Genomic DNA, 21,163 nt, shown 5'->3' with positions numbered 1-21,163 from the left:
TATATATATATATATATATATATATATACATATATATAATATAAAAGAATAGTAATAATGTAGAATGATATGACGATAGTATTTGTAAGATAGATGTATTCATACGTCATAATTTGATTTAATTTATTTCATATGAATATGAAAGCATATTGTATACAAATATTTTTGTTAAAAGTGCTGAATATTTTTAATAAAAAATTCCGATCATATGAATCAACAAATTCTACACTAATTGGATTACGTTTAATAATTTAATATAATAAAATTTATTAGATACTTAATATTAAAATAAAATATATTGTCGATAAAAATATAATAATAATAATGTAAAATAATATGGAAATGATCAGCGAAATATATATATATATTACAATATACAATTATAATTATACAATTATTATTATAATATTAACATCCAGTAATAATTATGTAATAATACTAATAATCTATTATTATATTAATAATTGCAATTACAAATATTATTATTATCATTATTTACAATTTCAGGTTTACTAAATATCTCTCACAATGGATGAAACGGCAGAAAAAGAGAATAATTCAACTAACAGTACTAGGGTTGAAAATGATTATAAGATTGATGATGAATGCGATGAGGTAATTGATATTCGTGATTACTATCCTATAATGCAACGTGAAAAATTTAATTTATCTCTTTCTTTATTATCTGCAATATCCTTTTTTTAGGTTGATGTAATACCAATCACTACGACCACTACGAAAAATGCTTTGATAACGACTATACTCGGCCCATGCGAAATATATCCCCATAGAGTTAAAGTATCCATCGTTGGGGTTGGAAAGGTTGGAATGGCATGTGCAATGGCTATTCTCATGAGGGTTAGTCTGCCACTTCAAATTTAACTACCCATTTGCGAGCACTCGATCGAAACGTTTTACGTTTTAACCACACATGATTCATAGAAAATGGCGAGTGAGGTTTGTCTGTTCGATAAAGATGGAAACAAAGCTAGTGCCGAGGCCGAGGACATTCAACACGCTGGGATCTTTCTGGGAAATCCTTTGGTAACTGGTACTTCAGGTAAGAGTGTAATACTAATGTTAATAAATTAAATAAATTCTATATAGATAAATAAATCAGATGAAGAGAAATCGTTTAAATCGATACATTATTACATAACTTAACTACTTATTTACTTCTGAATTTTCGAGTTATTTTTAATTACATTATTAATCCAACATTGGAGTAATTAACTTTTGTTTCAATAAAAATTAAAATCAAAGGTTTTCCTATTTAAAATCTTTTTTTTTGTAATAGTGTGTTATTATAAAGTATGAAATGAAGAGGAAACAGATAATTTAATGAAATATAGTTTAATAAAAACCAAAAAAAAATGTTTTTTACTAAAATGTAGTTCGTACATTTAAAACGTAACATTTGATCTAACGAAAAGTTTCGTCCACCTTCTCCCGAATCAGTATACAATTATTTATAACTGTAAATGAAATTTTATATGTAGAAAATTATTTCTAAATGGCATTTTATTATTTCGAAATTATTTTTATACGGACGATATTTTAAAATTATTTCTAAATCAAATTATATTTTATGTTCGTTTATAAATAATAATAATAATAATAATAATAATAATAATAATAATAATAATAATAATAATAATAATAGTAATAATAATAACTGCAATAGTAGTAATAGTAATAATAGAAAAAATGATAATAACAATAATAAAAACAACAACAATAATAATTATAACAAAGCGATTTAACACTAGTCACTGTTTATCTACCACGCTGTCGTAGATTAAATCACAAAACCAAAAAAGAATCAACCCCCAAAAGAATAAGAAATCGAGACCTAAATTCTATACACATCTTATATTAGTCACAAACTACTATACGATACATGCAAAAAAATCCAACTAAAAATAAATGATCCAAGAAAAATTGACTAGTTTTATCACGGTACGTCGATCATCCCAACAATTACACACATACACACACAGACAAACAGAAAGATAGACAGACAGATAAACAGATAGACATACAGAGTAATATATATATAATTTTTATCTTTTAATATAATAATTCATCAAAGTATTCATTCTTTGTTTAAAATAATTATCTTTGCTGGAAATAATATATTGATATATATATATTATTAATTTTATAAGATAATACAATCATTATACTCTATCATTTATTTAAATATTTTAAAATATTACTTTCCTGAACTTCAAAACTCATCAAAAATATTCTTCATATTTTTATTTTTTAACATCAATATATATATATAAATAGAGAGAGAGAGAGAGAGAGAGAGAGAGAGAGAGAAGCAGAAAGTGTAAGAGAGATACGTACATATATATATAGTATTATATATATATATATATATATATATATATATATATATATATATATATATATATATATATATATATATATATATATATATATAGGACGATTCGATCTAAACCGAGGAGAACGAATTCCAGAAATTTTAGATTGATATGTCTCGGACTGATGAGGCCAGGCGTGCGTCGCGATCATCGGCTCCGATCGGCTGCCTATTTTAAAAGATGACCCGTCGCATTGGGTTCTCCCTCGTCATGGGGACCCCTGTCAACGTGCAACAGCTCAGAAACGATGCTCGTAGATGAGAGGAACGTTCGGTTTGTGGAGGGATTCCGGGGAATGAATTTTGGGTTGTGGAAGCAAGTTTTGAGATCCGGATCCTCTCTCGATCCTGTCCCTTTAATCTCGGTTCTCATCTACATTGCCGCTTGCTTACACGCGGCAAACCCCCGACGACGGCAAAGCGTTACACTCGAGCTTTCCACGGACAAGCTCGTAAATTTCATACTACTCTTATTTATCTCCCTCAGGATCGACATCACGATATGTTTTTTAGAATTTCTCTCTTTATGGGATTCTTTCCTCTTCTCTCTCTCTCTCTCTCTCTCTCTCTCTCTCTCTCTCTCTCTCTCTCTCTCTCTCTCTCTCTCTCTCTCTTTCTTTCTCATTCTCTGTCTCTCTGTCTCTTTTTCTGTCTGTTTTTCTCGGACTTTTTTTTCCTTTCTTTTTCTTTTTCGACTTTTTGGTAGTTCGTAGACGTTATATCTCTAGAGAAAACGGGGACGGACAAGTTTTATTGCGGCTCTTTCTCTCTCTATCTATTTTTTTTTCTCTTTTTCGAATTTTAGCGTCTCTCTATAATCGTAACCACAATTCGGAGGTTTTGACTAGAATTTATAATAAGATTCAAGTTCTTGTTCTTTTGGGAATGGGTTACGATTTTGATATTAAAAAGTAAAAATATGAAGAATATCTTTTGATGAGTCTTGTACGATAAGTTTAGGAAAGCAATATTTTAAAATATGTAAATAAATGATAGAGTATAATTATTGTATTATTTCATGAAATAATGGATAATTAATTCAAGCAAAGAAGCAAACTAAAAATGAATATTTTGATGAATTGTTATATTAAAAGAAAAAAACATATAATATAAATAATATTTATATATATGTTTATATATATATTTATATATATATGTATATATTATATATATATTTATATATATATGTATGTATATAATAAATAAATTTACGATTTGTAACGCAACAAATTGTAAATATGAATACTTCGAAAAATCTTATCAGTCAAGAAAGATAATTAATATTTCGAAATCAAGTTTTGATTTAAAGCATACTTGTAACAAAAATGAATAGTCATTTCGATAAGTATTTTTAATTCAGAAAATTAATATTCCAAAATATAAAACAGGACCCAGATACTACTCTGTATGATCAAGATTTCGATTTGAAGCGCAAAATTATAATTAAAAAATAAATAATTACTTTCGTGAGTACTTTCGAATCAATAAAAATTTTGTTATGAATATCTAATAATTGTAAATATTAGTCCGTAAAAAACGAGTTTTGATTTAAAATATAGAATCAACCAAACTGAATAATTTTATGATTATATGATAATTTTAGTTTTAGAAAAAAATATTTAAAGGATTTAATTCTTATTTTTTAAAACAGAAAAAGAAAATACTCCAGTATATTAAATATGGCCTAAGTCTTATTACATAAGAAATAATTTTCGATTTAAAGTATAAAAGTAAGCCGAAATAAATACTTCAAGAAGCACACACATACACACATTATACATACACAGTGAATCTGAACTATAATAATATTTATTAATAATGATAATATTTTATTATAACTTAATAATAACAATAACATTGTATATATAATAATAATATTTTATTATTTTCCAAAAATCTCTTTTTACATATTCATTTTACTCTTTTTATTCTATTTACTTCGCATAAAAAAATAATTAAAAAATATCTAACATGACTTAAATAAGTATCGTTACATATAAGATATAAATTTTGATTCGTAAATATAGTAACAACTAAAACGAGTACTTCGAGAGTAATACTTTCAAACCAAAAAAGAAAATATTCCCAAAAATATCAGATAGAACGATTAGCTTCCATTTTTTAAGAAACAAATATTAATTCGTAAGTTAAACAAATAAAAAAAAAAAATGTTGCTGGACACTTCATGACGAGTCTTCGTGACGAGTCTGTTATTTCAGCAAAAGAGAAAGAAAGAGAATGAAAAAAAAAAAGAAAAAAGAAATAAAAAGAATATATTCGCTCGTCGTCGAGTGGAAGTACTTTGTCGACACGTGTTCAGATCTTGTTTTCACGTAACAATTACTTCAAAGAAATGTAACAGAGCGACCTCTTCCTTTTTCCCCTTATCTTTTTCTTTTTCTTTTTTTTTGACGTCCTTACCGTATTATCTGTAACAACATCGACGGTCTCAAAAAACTTCCTTTCGTGAAAGATACGGACTACCGTTACTACGAACAACATTCTCATCTTTATGAAGGTGTTACCACGAATGTGTATTTTTCGTTACGACACTGACACCGGAATTGTCCACTTGGCACGTCTTTATCGATGGATCTTATCGCGAAAGAATTTTTAAATGGAAAAATTTCTTTTTCTTTTTCTTTTTCATTTCCTTCTTTCCTTTTCTTTTTTGTTTTTTTCTGTATTTCTTTGTTTTTATCCTTTCGGGCATACTGTATTTAGCCTGTTTCGAGCAGCCGGATGATCGTACGACTGACGTGAGTAAGACGTAGAGAAAAGAGACATTTTTCTTGGAAGGGTTCTTAGATTTTAACTTTATATTCGTTCCCGTTAGAATTTGTTTTGCATATATAACGAGAACAGGATTGCATCATTTTTGCGATCAATGAACTTAACTGGGAAAAATAGATTTGTCCGATATACGGATTATATGTTTATATTATCTATTTTTTTAATCTATAGGTGTAAATAATTATTTTTTTTTTGATTGAATGATAAGTAATATAAGAATTTTTGGAAAAGGATATTTTTAAATCGATACAAAATTCTATCTAAAAGAAAATGTGCGGATTCTTCAATAATTATATATAGATAAATATATATATATATGTGTGTATACAATTATTATTTAAAATTATTTATTTATATAATTATAAGATTAATTATTTATACAATTATTAATAAATAAATAATAAATATTCTTTTATTATTTATTTATTAATCAATAATTGTATGTATATTTAATTGTATATATATATATTTATATATAATTAAATATACATACAATTATTTAAGTAATATTAAATATTTTTCAGACGTAAGCATGCTGCAAAAATCAGCCGTGGTTATTATAACCACTCCAGAAAAACATTTGGATGAAGAACCAAATGTTAAAGATAATATGGAGATTTTTAGAAAGATCATACCACCAATAGCAAAGTTCGTTTGCAACGCAGTTTTAGTGATAGTTACAGAGCCAGTCGATGTAATGTCTTACATTGCTTATAAATTCTCTAAATTTCCTCCAAATCGTGTACTTGGCGTTGGCACACTTGTAGACAGTGTAAGATTTAAAGAGTTAATGAGCCAAAGAATTGGAATAGCACGATCGTCTATTAACTGCATGACTATTGGTGCACAAGGACGCACATCTGGTAAATAATGTTATTTTAAATTTATTTTGTATTCTATTAATGCAACACAAAATCTTTTTAAATATGTTTATTAATTTTTTACACTGATAGAGTTATTAATAACAACAAATAATATATTTGTATTTTTTCATAATGTATATTTTCTCAACAAAGGTTTGATTAGCAAAATTATAAATCGAAAATAATCGCAAGATCGTTATTCATATTTAAAATAAGATATGAAGATAATTAAAAATTCAAAGAAAATTTAACGAAGAATGAATTGGAATAATAATTAAAAGAATATGAATAACAGAATACGTATACGTGTTCTATACTTATGTATATTTTATAAACAAACAAATTCTTTCTTTATAAGGATAGATTTTTTTTTAATAAAGGATTACTTTTTTAATAATCACAAATTATTTCTTCATATTTAAGATAACATGTGAAAATGATAAAAATATCAAATTAGAGTAGAACAAAAAAAAATTAATAACATAATTATAACATACAAAAAGTTTATACAAATGAGTTGATACATCTATCAATATATTCTATTATTACTATAAATTTTATTATATAATAATAATTAATATATTAATACAAAATTTTCTTAAAGTTCCAATATGGTCGAGCATCGATGTAGCAGGTCTGAAATTAAGAGATATAAATCCTCGAATGGGTGAAATGGATGATCCAGAAAAATGGTATGAAGTTACAGAAGCAATTCACGAAAGGTATTATATTTATTTAATCATACGATTTATAAATTCATACTAACTATACAAATACTACATCGACTCACTCGTCATATTAATTAGGTATTCGTACTAACTATAAAAATATTACATTAACTCACTTATATTAATTGGATACTCATTAACAGTTAACTAGAAAAGTATTATACTAATATAGTAATATTATTATTATAATATAATACTTTTACATATAATACTCATATTAACCAGATATTACAAATATTACATCAACATACTCATATCAAGTAAGTATTTATACTAATTACAAAAATACTGTACTACATCGATTTATTCATATTAATTAAATATTTTTACTATTTATTATATAAAAATATTAAACCATTTATTATAAAAATATTAAAATTATATATCTATTTCTCATACTATTTAAACACTTACACCAACTACATCAAGTAAAATTCGTCTATCTACCAGTTTCATTACAAAATAGAAATCAAAATAAAATTACTTTTTCAGCGATGAAGTATTAAACATAAAGAAAGGTCCACAGGGCCCAAATTGTTGGGCTGTTGGTATCTGCATAGCGGAGATCGTTGATGCTGTTATCAGAAACACTAAAGTCGTCTTACCAGTTTCCACTCATATACGTGTAAGATGATAAGATAAGAAATATTTTTATTGAATTTTATCCATCAAACTTTTGATATTCTTTTCTAATTTATTAATATTTATTTAGAATTGCAATCATGGTGTAGAAAGGGATGTTTACATGTCAGTTCCCTGTGTGATCGGCCGAGAAGGTGTTCATTGCACTGTAAGACAAAAATTAACCGATCAAGAAAAATTAGAAGTACAAGCGTGCGCTGATAGTATTAGAAGCATATTACGTGAATGCGGTATTCTACAAGAAATGTGTGAAGAAGCTGAGAAATAGAATAGAAATATAAACGAGTAAAAATTTTGTCGAAACATGAATCACTCACGGAAACGTTTCCAACTCGCATACGATCGGTCAACGATACGAATGTTAGAAAGAAGAAAGAAGAAAAAAGAAATAGAGAGAGAGAGAGAGAAAAAAAAAGAAAAAAAGAAAAATATAAAATGCGTTATAACGTTGGTAACCGGTTCCCTACGTGTTCGTGTATTTGATTGGGTAGAATAAATGATAGTAGTCAGAATCGACTTCCTTGAAAACTGAACTACCGTACGAGTAAAATTATACTAGGGAAGTCTCACACTTATAAACCAGAGTTTCTGCTTTATATTTACGAGATATGAAGAATTCAGATCAGAATTGTTGTTAGTGAACCAGTGAAGCGAAACGAGAAATACGAAAGAATGCTATAAACTAAGCGTTGTTGACTTTAAGAATTAACGTTTCGAGATGCAGTCGTAGTAAAGAAATCAAGTTATTCGAGCAATAATAAAATTCATTATTTTACATTAGTGAGATTAGAAATTTAAATAATTATCAAATATCAAAAAAATTTTCGATTATCTATTTACAAAAAGAGAAAGAGAGAGAGGAAATTTGTTTTTATTTTATTATAATTTATAATATTGTATTATAACTTATAGTAAAGAGGAACAGGGAGGTAATCGATAGCCATCGATCGTCGGAAGCCATTTTAAGTACAACAGGTAAAACGGAAATTAAGTTTCCTGATGTTTTGCGTAAACAACGCGTCCCACCTGTGCAAATGTTGCAGCTGCCGATTACACGCGCTCTTTCCTAAACGATCGATAGTTTTTTCATCGAAAGAATAGTTTTTTATATGCATATATATTTACACACATATATATATGTGTTATTACATAATGGTTTTTTTCAAACGAGAAAGAGTGAAGTTTCTAAAAAAAAAAAAAATTAGGAGACCATCTCTGTTTGGGTTCTTTTCGTTTTGATGATTAATAGTAATTGAAATATTTCGACAGAATTTTTTATCATTTCCATTGCATACAAAATTTCTCGCGAATACCATAATTTGATTTCAAAACATTGCCATGTTTAAAATTAAAAAACGTTCCAACTAGAAAATTATTCGTGAATTTTTTTCATGACGTATAACTTGATTTTTGATACAACTTTAAAGTCGATCTATTGAATCTTTTGACGATTTGATTTTTCTTCTAAAAAATTTCGAACAAAATTTTCAAGTCAGTTTGATCCGAAATTATTCATGGACTTTCACGATATACAGCATATATATATATATATATATATATATATATATATATAATTTGATTTTTGGTATAAATTTCAAATCGATCTACAAAGCCATAAATTGCAATATTTTAATTACCTTTGATCGTTTTCATAAAAAAATTTCGCAACAATTAATTTAAAAATTATTTCTAATATTATTTATATTCTTACGGAATTCGAATTTTCTTCGTGAGATATTTTCTGAAATGTGTAATTTTCCAAAATTTCGTTATTTTTATTTTTATTTTCAAATTCGAAAGTCGTATCGAACCGGAATTACTCATAAATCTTTGTTACGTGTATTTCGAATTTTAATATGAATTTCTAATCGATCTGCACAATCACAAAATCGAAATTTTTCTTCATTCGTCATCCTTTGATTGTTTTTATATATAATTAACAAAAAAAGGCTTATAATTGTGATCGACACCATTTAAAAATTTCATTATTTTTATTTTTATTTAAAAATCGGAAATTCTATCGAATCAGGATTACACATGAATTTTTTTTTTTTTGCAGGTATCAATTTTATTACAAATTCAACCGTTCAATCTTTCGAACAATAGAACGGATACACGTACTTACATACGTACAAAAATTCTACCATACATATATACAAATCGTTAAAATCAAAATAAATAGATTTCAAAAATATTTCAAATAGTTTCGAAGATAATCATCTGTTACACTTACCGTTCTATGGTTGGTATTAAATCCTAAAAGAAAAAAAAAAAGAAAAAGATTAGTTCTCTCTAATCTCGAGATAGGTAACACCGATAATTTTACGACGATAGAGAACTCGGATCTAATTTCAAGTTGTACATACAGGAGACCTTAACGATATCTCGAAATTCTTTTATTGTTCTAACCGCTTAGTATCCCGTAACACCAGATACATAGATTTAAATTGATAATAATATCAAAAATTTTAAGTGTCTAGTCATGATTTCTCGATTTCGTTTAGCTTTCACTAAGGTGTCACAATATCGATAAAATAACTATCGAAGGAAAGAGGTATATAATTCTCAACCAAAATGAACGAAGGAAGACGAAGAATCGAAGACAATGGAAACACAGCATCGTTCTTGTTATCAAAACATGCGGATTATATTCCGGACGACCATCGAGTCAAGGTTGTTATCGTTGGTAGCGGTCCCATTGGAGTTGCTACTGCTATTGCCATACTATTTAAGGTATTTTCTTGATAACATTATTTCTTAACTTTACAACACGTATATAGACATAAATAATATGAAATTTCTTCTTATTTACTCAAAATTATTCCCTCGATATATAATAAAAAAGAATAATTATTTATTAAAAAGTAAAAATCTATCGGAATCAATAAACTTAAGTAAAACTAAAAAAACTTAACAGAAAAGAATATATATATATATATATATATATATATATATATAAAATCTTATTTAAATCTTATTTTATAATACTTTTTACTTAAAACAAGAAAAAAGGAACAAATGTCTACTGTTATAATCATAATTTTTAAATCGAGCTCGATATAACGAAACAGTGATTGATCGATCTTATTTAACGAATCATTGATCATTAAATAAATCATATAGTAAATATGATAACAACAACAACAACAACAACAACAACAACAACAACAACAACAACAACAACAACAACAACAACAACAACAACAACAACAACAACAATAATAGTAATAATAATAATAATAAAAATAATAATAATAATAATAATAATAATAATAATAATAATAATAATAATAATAATAATAATAATAATAATAATAATAAATCCAATAAGAGAAAAACTAAAAAATAATAAAAAGAAAAGTAAGACGTGGGATTAAGGTATAGGAATTCGTTCGATCATCGTCCCTCGTCGAACACCATTCGAAAGTTATTGACACTGATTAAAAACGAGCACGTGTAATCGAGGCGAGAGTATTCGGACACGATTCGAAGATAAACGAAGATAGAAGAGAGAAAGAGAGACGAACGAAAAGAGAGAGGGAGAGAGAGAGAGACAGAAAAAAAGAGAAAGAGAAAGGAATAGAGAGAGAGTGAGAAGGTCGATAGATTTCTAAGAGAATCTAAAACACAACAAGTCGTAACAACCTAAACGCAGACCTTATGTGAATGAAGAGACTGTAACGTTCTCGCCCACGTCTTGCCTTACAACAGTGATTCGTATTTGTCCAAGGTGGAATCATCGAGACGAGTAGTATTCAGAAATAAGTGAAGAAGAAGAAGAAGAAGAAGAAGTAGAAGAAGAAGAAGAGTCAGTTCACGTTGGCGGATCTCTCGAAGGATATCTTCGAATCGTGGCTTACAACAAAGGACGAGAAGAGTACAAGGAATGACCTTCCCTTATACCACGTGTCTTTGGTTTACCATCCCTTTCCATTCGTATATATATATATATATATATATATATATATATATATACGTGTTTATACGTGTGCATTATACGTGCCTATACGTTTTTATGGGGAACGGAGTTCTGAATGTACGCTCGTTAGTGTGCTGGATCAAAAAGGCTATTATGCAAATGACCAACGAAAGACCAGAAGAGGAAATTTGGCTACGGGAAGAAGAAGAAGAAGAAGAAGAAGAAGAAGATGAAGAAGAAGAAGATGAAGAAGAAGAAGACGAAGAAGAAAAAGAAAACGAAGAAAAAGAAGAAGAAGACGAAGAAGAAGCTCGAAGGATGGTAAAAAAGAAAAAAAGAATATAAGAAGAAGAAGAAGTAAGAAAAAGAGAGACAGAGAGAGAGAGAGAGAGAGAGAGAGAGAAGGAAAGAGAGAAGAGGAACGTGCTTCCTTTCGCTCGTTATCGGATCGTAACGCGAGCATTTACACGTCGACCAAGCGCCCCCGCAGGATACCCAACCAACTGATTTATGTTAGTCACCTACGAAGGAAGCTGAAATCCATACCCGTCTACGAGGACACGTTGACCACCTTATCGTCCTTTCTCATCCAAAAATTTAACCGATTTCCTTTTCATTTGCATTCGTCCGAACAAATGATCACTCATTATTTTTCAGATCTTAAACTAATATTTTTATAGGATTTTGACGGCTGATAATTGATTCGATCTGAACGAATGAATGATAATTATGAAATTAATTGATGTAATGTTTGTTACACACTTTTTTTGTTTTATACATCTAAATCGTTGGGATATTCTTCTTCTTCTTCTGTTTCTTCTTATTCTTCTTAAGTTTATTATTGTTGTATTAAATGTTATATGAAGAACGTATTGGTTAATAATTGTAAATGTATTTTTGTTTATATAGAATCTTTTTTAATTTTTATATATTATTTTCTTTTTATATAATATATGATTATATTATATTAAATGCATAATATATTATATATTATTTCTTTTTAATACAATATTGTTATTGTATATTAAACTTCGAAAAATTAGTTTAATATTAATTTAAATGAAATAATATTTACTATTTATATATTTATATATATTGTTTCTATTATATATTTGGAAGATACTGTTGTTTATATTAATGTGTTATATTAATATCATATTTTAATTACTATTATATAGTATATTATTATATTATTAATATACTATTTATAATTATATATTATATATATGTATATATTAAATATACAGTAAATATTTTTCAATATAACAAAATTATATACTATATAACTTTTTTATTTAATATAAAGTATAAAAATAATATAATAATTATAATATAATTACACGATACATGATATAATAAATAATTCTTTTTATTTAATGTAAAACAAAAATAATAATTATAATTAATTACTATATTAATTAATATAAAAATATACTTCATAATAACTAATTCTTCTCTATCTTTCTCTCACTCTCTCTCTCTCTCTCTCTCTCTCTCTCTCCCTCTCTTTCTCAAGAACGAAAATTGTAATACTAAGTTTATTGTTTATATTAATTCATATTTTATATTAAATATAAAATATGAAAATAATATAATTATAATTAAATAAAATCAAGATATATTTTAAAATAAATAACTTCCTCTCTTTCTCTCTCTCTTAACAGAGAGAGAGAAAGGGAACTATTTAGAGAGAGAGAGTTGGAATGTTAAGCTCATTGGCATCATAGCGGAAGTCATGCTTGATGAAGTATGGTGATTAAACGGCATGGGGAATAACAGATTGGAAATATACAGAAGGTGTGATGCGATAAATTAAGAATCCGGTTTTGTAGTTCGCCGCACAGTTATGTCTTAACGCGTGAAAGCACCAGATGTCAGAGAAAAATGTGTCCATCTGTTCGTACGGTCGTAAGGGTAAGGGCAAAGGAACTTGGGAAACACTAGAAGCTTTTTCGGTTGTATCGATGAAGGAAAATTTGTTCGGAATAAAGTTACACGCGAAAATAAAGGGTCTATTACGTTTTTATGATGTCATTTACGTTGTCGGACGATGAGAACGAGTCGTTAAAACGAAAATCGTTATATTTTTTTTATTTTCTTTTTCTTTTCCCTTAGCTCGATCTTTTTTCTCTTTTTTGTCTTTCTTTTTTTTTCTTTTTTCTTTTTTTACGACTCATCGCTGAGAAAATTTTCGTCGTAGGAAACAAGCGTAAAAAAACGATCGTCCGTTTAACTTCTCGAACATCTTATTTCGCGTTTTACATATTTATATCTGCTTGGTCGATTAAGAATTGTTAATTTTTTATTTCTAAATAAAAAAACAACGATGATATAACGTTTTGATAAAATTTAATAGTGATGTTTATCACTATCGTATCGATGAATAGTTTTGAATTGGTTAATAAATAATATCAAAATTTGTTATTTTTTATATTTAAAAAAAGACAACGGAACAATGTCGTCAAATTTTAATAGTACTGTTTTGAACAATTTAATCGATAAATAATATCGGAATTTTTCATTTTTTACATAGAAATAAAAGGATATTACAAAAACGATATTTATAATATATAAGAATCTATTTAACATCTTTTATTAAAAATACTGATATTTCTTTTTTACTATATCATGTCGTGCTACTATTTATAAAAATATATTATATTAACTTATTTATTTAGATATAATATAAGGAAAATTGCTTGAAAATTTCTAGCGTACGATTATTTGCATAAATACTGAATCATGATATCAATAATAAAAATTCAAAAATTCATTTATCTTTTAATTAACTTTGAATAAAAATTCAAATTAAAAAACAAACACACGTTTTGTTAATAATATAAAAAATTATATTATAAATTAAATATTAAAAGACAGTATAAAAATATATACTTAAGAAGAGAAGGAGAGAAGTCATAATATAATTATAGAAAACTAAATTCAAACATTTTCCAATTCTTTTATTAAATTACATTAAAAATTGAAAACATCAAAAAAAGAATTCATTAATATTTAAGAAAATAATATCATTAATTGAATATTAAAAAACGACATACAAAAAAATATATATACATAGAAACAAACAAAACTTTTCAATATGCCTAAATAATAATGAAAAAGAATAAAAAAAAAAGAGAGAGAGAGAGAGAGAGAGAAAGAGAGAAGTCAACATAATTATTCAAGAATAAATTCAAAATTTAAAATCGAAAGCGTACAAAACAAAACAAAAAGAATTCATTAGTATTAACAAAAATAATATTATTAATTGAATATTAAAAAAGGATATAAAAAAATGTATACATAAAAATGGACAAAACTTTTCAATATACCTAAATAATAACAAGAGAGAGAGAGAGAGAGAGAGAAAGAGAGAGAGAGGAATAGCATAATTATTCAAAAATGAGGGATCGTACATAAGACAGGGCATCGACGAGCAAACAGACAAAGTTTTATATTACAAAAAGGTGTGCTCGAAAAAAATAAAAAGAAATAAAAGAAATTAAAAAAAAAAAAAAGCTGATCAAGCTCTAACGATCGTACGCATTAGGGAATCGCCTGCTGCTGTCCAGAATGACGATCGATCGCTAGCACGTGGAAACTTAATGCGATTCCCGTGAGGGCTTGATGCGCTCGATTGCGTAATGATTCGCCCTACGTACTTTATAACAAGGTTGCTCCTTCGCCATTAGCACTAATAACTATCAGCATCCGTATAGAGAAGACAAGGATAGTATTAATTACTCTCACCTGTCTCCACTTATTTTCACTAGCTCCTTTTAGAATCACTTCTTTCTCTCTCCCTCTATCTATCGGTTTGCTTCAGCGTCTTGCCTCAGAACTGGTCTTCATAGATACAAATGACGATCTTGCCAAAGCGGAAGCAGAAGATATTGGACAGGGTGCTGCTTTTCTAGGCAATCCGAAGATCTTCGGAAGTAAAGGTACTTAATCTTTTTTTTCTTTTTTTTTTTTTTTTTTTTTTTTAATTATCCAATACTTCATACATATTTACGTATTTAATTATTTATGTATTTATTTTATTTTTATTTGTATATATCATTTAATTATCAATCAATAATCAGATTAATTAAATGTAAAGACATTTTTTGTCAGTATTTAATTGGAACTTGATGATTAACTTGAATAGTGTATAATCGTCTGACAGTTAAACGATATCATTATTTTCTGATAGTGTTAGAATAATTTTTAAAGAGATTGCTATTATTTTCATATGTAAGTAATTATCATATGAAAAGATCTTGAATTACCTTTTTTTTCTTCTTATTTTTCATCAAATGTAATTAATTATTAATTAAAATTTTGCATTTATTGAGAAATGTATCCTTATCAGGTATCAAACCGAATTATTATTTTTTGATAATATTAGAATAATTTTATGAATTCGAAAAAGGATTAGGAACTACAATCATTTATCAAAACTTAACAAAATTTATCGTTTTATTTTGTTAGTTTCTTTTTAATTAATTTGTGATTATTTCGATAATATAATAAAAATGTTAAACGTAATGACTATTTTCTGATAATGTTATAATAACTTTGAGAGAGAGAGAGAGAGAGAGAGAGAGAGAGAGAGAGAGAGAGAGAGAGAGAGAGAGAGAGAGATTACTATGAATTCAAAAAATGATTATTATTTTAATGACCTAACTAATTATTCAACAGAGTTCATAAAATAATTTTCTTCTCAATTAAATTCTTAATAGGTAATTAATTAAGATCTGATATACATTATTTTTCTGATATTAATCTAAATAATTAATTTCTAATAATATTAGAATAATTTTAAGAGAGATTGCTATGAATTTATAAAAGGGTTATTATATTAATAATGTAATTAATCGTTTAACAGAATTTTTATAATCATTTTCTTATTCAATAAAATTTTTTAATAGTGATTGATTAATTTTAGTCATTCACTAACTAGTATATGGTTTTCTAATATTTATTTTCTGATAATGTTAAAGAAACTTTGATTGATAACTATGAAATTAAAGAACAATTTTTATTTTAATTAAGTATTATAATTCGATTTTTATAATCATTTTCTTATTAATTAAATTCGTAATTAAATAATCGATTCGTTTATACTTACAATATTAATTAATATCATAAATTTCATATTGTATAACATTTTTATAGATACGAAAAAACAAATGGATTAAAGAAAGTCAATAAACAATGAAAGTATCAATTTCGTGATTATTATAAAATAAACAATATTGTCTCGATAATTATCTTAATTACTTTAAAAAAGAAAAGAAAATTTTTACATAAAGAAAAACATCGATACCACAGATATTTATATCAAATTGAAATAAACAATGATCCATTTTCTTTTTTTTTTCGTTTTATTATTTTTCGAATAAATTTTACTTTCTCGCAAGAAGATTATCTATATTCGTTCGACATTGCATCGACTGTTATATCATTCGATAGTAAATTTTCAATATACGAACATGTGTCAAATTAACAAGTACGAAATTTCTCTCATATAATAATCTATTACATATAAAAATTATCCTATTACATATAGGCCTACGAAATTATTAGCAAGTTGTTAGGAAATTTTTTCTTCTTTCCCAACTAGATAATAAAAGAGATATGATTATCTTAGATAGTATGATGTTTCCTCGTCGTAGAAATAATAAATCCATTGAATTTCTCAACATCTTCATCATCTCATAATCGTCAATCCAATTATTCCTTTTTCCCAACTCGCACTATAAGCCATAACGTTATCTTTTGTTAGATTATGCCTCGGCGAGAAACGCCGCGGTATGCGTGATCACATTGGGCGATAAATCGCAAGCGAATCAAGATCCCGCAGAACTACTCGAGAGCAATTTAAGTACCTTCAAAGTGGTAGTACCTAACGTAAGCAAATACGCGCCTAACAGTGTCTTGGTGATCGTCACCAATCCAGGTTAATTTCAATTTTCATTAAATCATTTTTCTTTCCTTCTTTCCCTTTTTTTTTTTTTTAACACATCAACAACTATTTGCGATTATACAATTATCGTTAAGAACATTTTCTTTTTCTTTTTCTTTTTCTTTTTCTTTTTTCTTTTTTTTTTCTCTCTTTCGTACAGTCGACATATTGTCCAACGTAGCTATGAAACTTTCTGGTTTCCCTCCGAATCGTGTCATTGGATTGGGAACGTTCTTGGACAGCTGTAGATTTCAATATTTCATAGCTAACAAATTGGGAGTAGCTGCTAGTTCGATTCAAGCTTCGATCATAGGAGAAAATGGATCGTCATCTGGTAATAAGTAATGAAACGTTACGCCTTTTTTCTTCGTTAATTTCGTTGTTCAGATCGTGTTGACGTTGGAAATATATTTCGTCGATTTATCATACTATTTCTTCGTTATGTTCTACAGTACCGATTTGGTCCGCTGTTGGAGTAATGGGCATGAAACTGAAGGATATCAACAAAGAGATTGGTACCAAGACTGATCCTGAAGCTTGGAACGAATTGCATATTAAAGTTATTGACGCTGATAGCGACATCATCTCTGGGAAAGGTTATTGTAACTGGGCAGTTGGAATCTGCGTTAGTGAGATCGTTGATGCTATTGTGAGGAACACGTGTATCTGTATTACAGTGTCGACCTATCTTAAGGTTAATTATTAATGCCTTAAGGGGACAGATAATGAATAAACAACATTAGTATTGTTTTACTTAAATGTATTGATCAATTCAATACTATATTATTGTTGGTATATTGATACTGTTTATTTACATGTTATTGTTTTATATATATATATATATATATATATATATTATTTATGCATTAATTTAATTTAGTCGGATTATTGATCAATCCAATATTATATTATTTGATTGAGTCTAATTACATTAACACGTAAACTCTTAAAAGTTTATGTAGATATAATTAATATATAATTAATTGATTTAATTAATTATATTATTAATACTTGCCAAATAATTATATTAATTATATTGACTTAACTAGTCACTGTATTATTGATTTATGTTTAATAGTTTTAGTGATGTTTATTTAAAATATTAGAAATTTCCGACGTATTTCAAATATTGGCCAATCAAATAATTAATAATATTGAGTTAAGCCTGAGAATACCAATGTTGTTTATTTAAATATAAAATATGAACAATTTCAACATACATTGATTATTGGCCAATCAAATAATATATTATTAAGTTGCACCTTACTAGTATTATTTATTTGATTGTAAAATATCAAAAAATTTTGAAATATTTCAATTATTGAACAATTAAATAATACCTGACAGTACTAGTGTTAATACTAATGTTGTTTATTTAAAAACAAAAATTATTTTTTACACATCAGTCGCGTCACTTATATTACATATAACTGATATTTAATTATAATACAATTGACTATTAATAAATATTGAATTTATAGTATCACTTATGAAATCATTACAATTTTAGGGTTGTCGTCATGGCTTAGACAAGGATGTTTATATGTCCTTACCTTGTATAATCGGTCGTAATGGTGTACAATCTCTCGTTAGATTCCTCTATACAAAAGAAGAACAGGAATTGATGGAAAATTCGTGTCGTAAGATCTATGAGATGCAGAAATCAACTATGGAAAATCTTTTTTAATTCAATAGTTATATATTTCTGTAATACTATATTTAAGACATCATTTTTCATATTATCTAGAAAAACATATTTATTATATTATTGATAATCCATCAATGAATATTAAAATTCCAATGAATTAATTTTGGAAAAATTGTCAAGAAAAAAATCCTTCTTAATTCAATAGTTATTTATTTTCATAATACACGGTGTCCCCGAGGTAACCGTTTATTTCGCAAAAAAAAAAAGGATTTAATTACACAGAAAACATTTTTAAACGATTACAATTATATATTATGATTTGTATAAAATATTTTCGATATAAATTTTTAATGCAAAATAAATTTAATATAAATTTGAATGATATGAAATATTAAAAAAAAAAAAAAACTCTAACATGACACTAACAAAGGTGTATATTTAAACAAAATATATCTATTATAAAATAAATATAGAAAAAAATATAGCTTAAGTACAAATTTTTATGTATTAATGAATCGATTTTGAAAAAATTGAAACGAAAAATCCTTTCTATTATAACATAATAATTGTATACTTTTGCGATATTGTCCTTGAGACATTTAGTTTTGATAGTCTTTAAGAAAAGAAAAAAACATATCGATTGACAATGTAATCGATCAATGTAAAATTTTAATAAATCGATTTTGGAGAAATTAAAAAATCATTTCTAATTAAAAAATCGTATACTTTAATAATATTATCCTTGAGATATTAGTTTTAATAATTTTTAGAAAAACATATCAATAGATAAGTAGTTGATATATGTAAAATCCTAATAAATCGACTTTTAATAAACTGAAGTAAAAAATCATCTCTATTTCAATAATTGTATACTTCTATAATAATGTATGACTATTATTTATTCAGATTAATATTTGTAAATATTTAATAAACATTTTGAATAATTGCGCGATCGGTATATAATATAATAAAATATCAGTATATAATATAAGTAATGCGATCTAAACACTTAATTTTTTACACCGACAAAAATATTCATATTCATTCATATATTTTACAAAATACTGACCAAATAAAAAAACTAACGAATTTCCAATTCGATATTTTTATACTTCTATAATAATGTACACTTTTTATTTATTTAATTCAATATTTTTAAACGTTTAATAATTATAAACTTTTATTAAATAAACGATCAATATTTTCAATAAAATATTAGTACTTAATATAAGCGACACAATTCAAACGCAATTAACAAATTTAATTATTTACAATGACCAAGATATTTATATATATTTTACAAGATAGTGACAAAACAAATACAACTAATAACACATTTGTAACAATATCCTCTACGATCGAATAATATTTTACATTTTATATTTTTTATAGTAACACTATATTACATTCGAACATTTCTTTTCATTTTACTTTTACATCGCTCAAAAAAAACAAAAAGACCAATAAACAGTCAATAAAAATTCAATGAATATATAAATATCTAATAAATCAAATAAATCTAATTTAATATAACCATTGAAGATAAAATCGTAATAAAATTAAAAACAAAAAAAAAAGAGGAGAAAAGAAAAAAGAAAAGGAAACAATAATATTTTCTAAACGTATCAAATATATTAGCTCGATTCGTAAAGATTAATACCAAGTAATAATAATTAATTGATTCGTGTTATAGGTAGCTCGTTGGTAAGATTGAGTCGCCGAATGATAAAACGATCGCCATTAAAAGTACAAAGAAGGTTGGTTTTAGCGCTGTTAGCAAGCCACGGATAGGGCAATTCGTTAGCAATACTCGTCCATATACATACATATACATACATACACACATACACACATATATATGTATATATATATATTTCTGTCTTTGCCACACAAGGCCAGGTTCGACGAAGGGCGTGTAGAGAACGCAATCCAGTCGATATCTCGAGAGGACGACTCACCGATTGCTTATTTAATAAAGTGCCCTCGATATACGAGAGAAGGGCCACATATATGCGCTCGCGAGTCATCCGTTAGTAACTAAGAGAAAAAGAGAGAGAGAGAGAGAGAGAGAGAGAGAGAGAGAGAGAGAGAGAGAGAGAACTCAATTAGTTCGCGCGCATTTCAAAGTCAAATCAGCTTTGCTTATGCAAATGCAATTGCTTTATCGGTCCACCTCCTGATCGAATATACGAGTATATACTTCCAATATAAGAGAGAGAGAGAGAGAGAGA

The 21,163-nt window shown here is 26.6% G+C and overlaps 2 protein-coding genes across 2 annotated transcripts; both read left to right on the top strand.

Moving 5' to 3' along the window:
• Nucleotides 1–528: 528 nt before the first annotated feature.
• LOC122635841 (L-lactate dehydrogenase-like) lies at nucleotides 529–8,103 on the top strand. Its single transcript, XM_043826503.1, has 7 exons — nucleotides 529–615; nucleotides 706–858; nucleotides 943–1,060; nucleotides 5,710–6,048; nucleotides 6,653–6,770; nucleotides 7,269–7,401; nucleotides 7,489–8,103. The coding sequence occupies exons 1-7, from the start codon at nucleotides 529–531 to the stop codon at nucleotides 7,684–7,686; spliced, it is 1,146 nt and encodes a 381-aa protein (XP_043682438.1). The 3' UTR covers nucleotides 7,687–8,103.
• A 1,741-nt stretch (nucleotides 8,104–9,844) lies between these two features.
• On the top strand, nucleotides 9,845–18,971 carry LOC122635840 (L-lactate dehydrogenase A-like 6A). Its single transcript, XM_043826501.1, has 6 exons — nucleotides 9,845–10,151; nucleotides 15,161–15,278; nucleotides 17,105–17,278; nucleotides 17,445–17,618; nucleotides 17,737–17,978; nucleotides 18,795–18,971. Exons 1-6 carry the CDS (start codon nucleotides 9,993–9,995, stop codon nucleotides 18,969–18,971), a joined length of 1,044 nt encoding a protein of 347 aa, XP_043682436.1. The 5' UTR covers nucleotides 9,845–9,992.
• Nucleotides 18,972–21,163: the final 2,192 nt, after the last annotated feature.

This window comes from Vespula pensylvanica, chromosome 19, assembly GCF_014466175.1.
Source record: "Vespula pensylvanica isolate Volc-1 chromosome 19, ASM1446617v1, whole genome shotgun sequence".
NCBI lineage: Eukaryota > Metazoa > Arthropoda > Insecta > Hymenoptera > Vespidae > Vespula > Vespula pensylvanica.
Note: the sequence above shows the minus strand (reverse complement) of the source record. Positions and strands in the feature narration are given on the sequence as shown.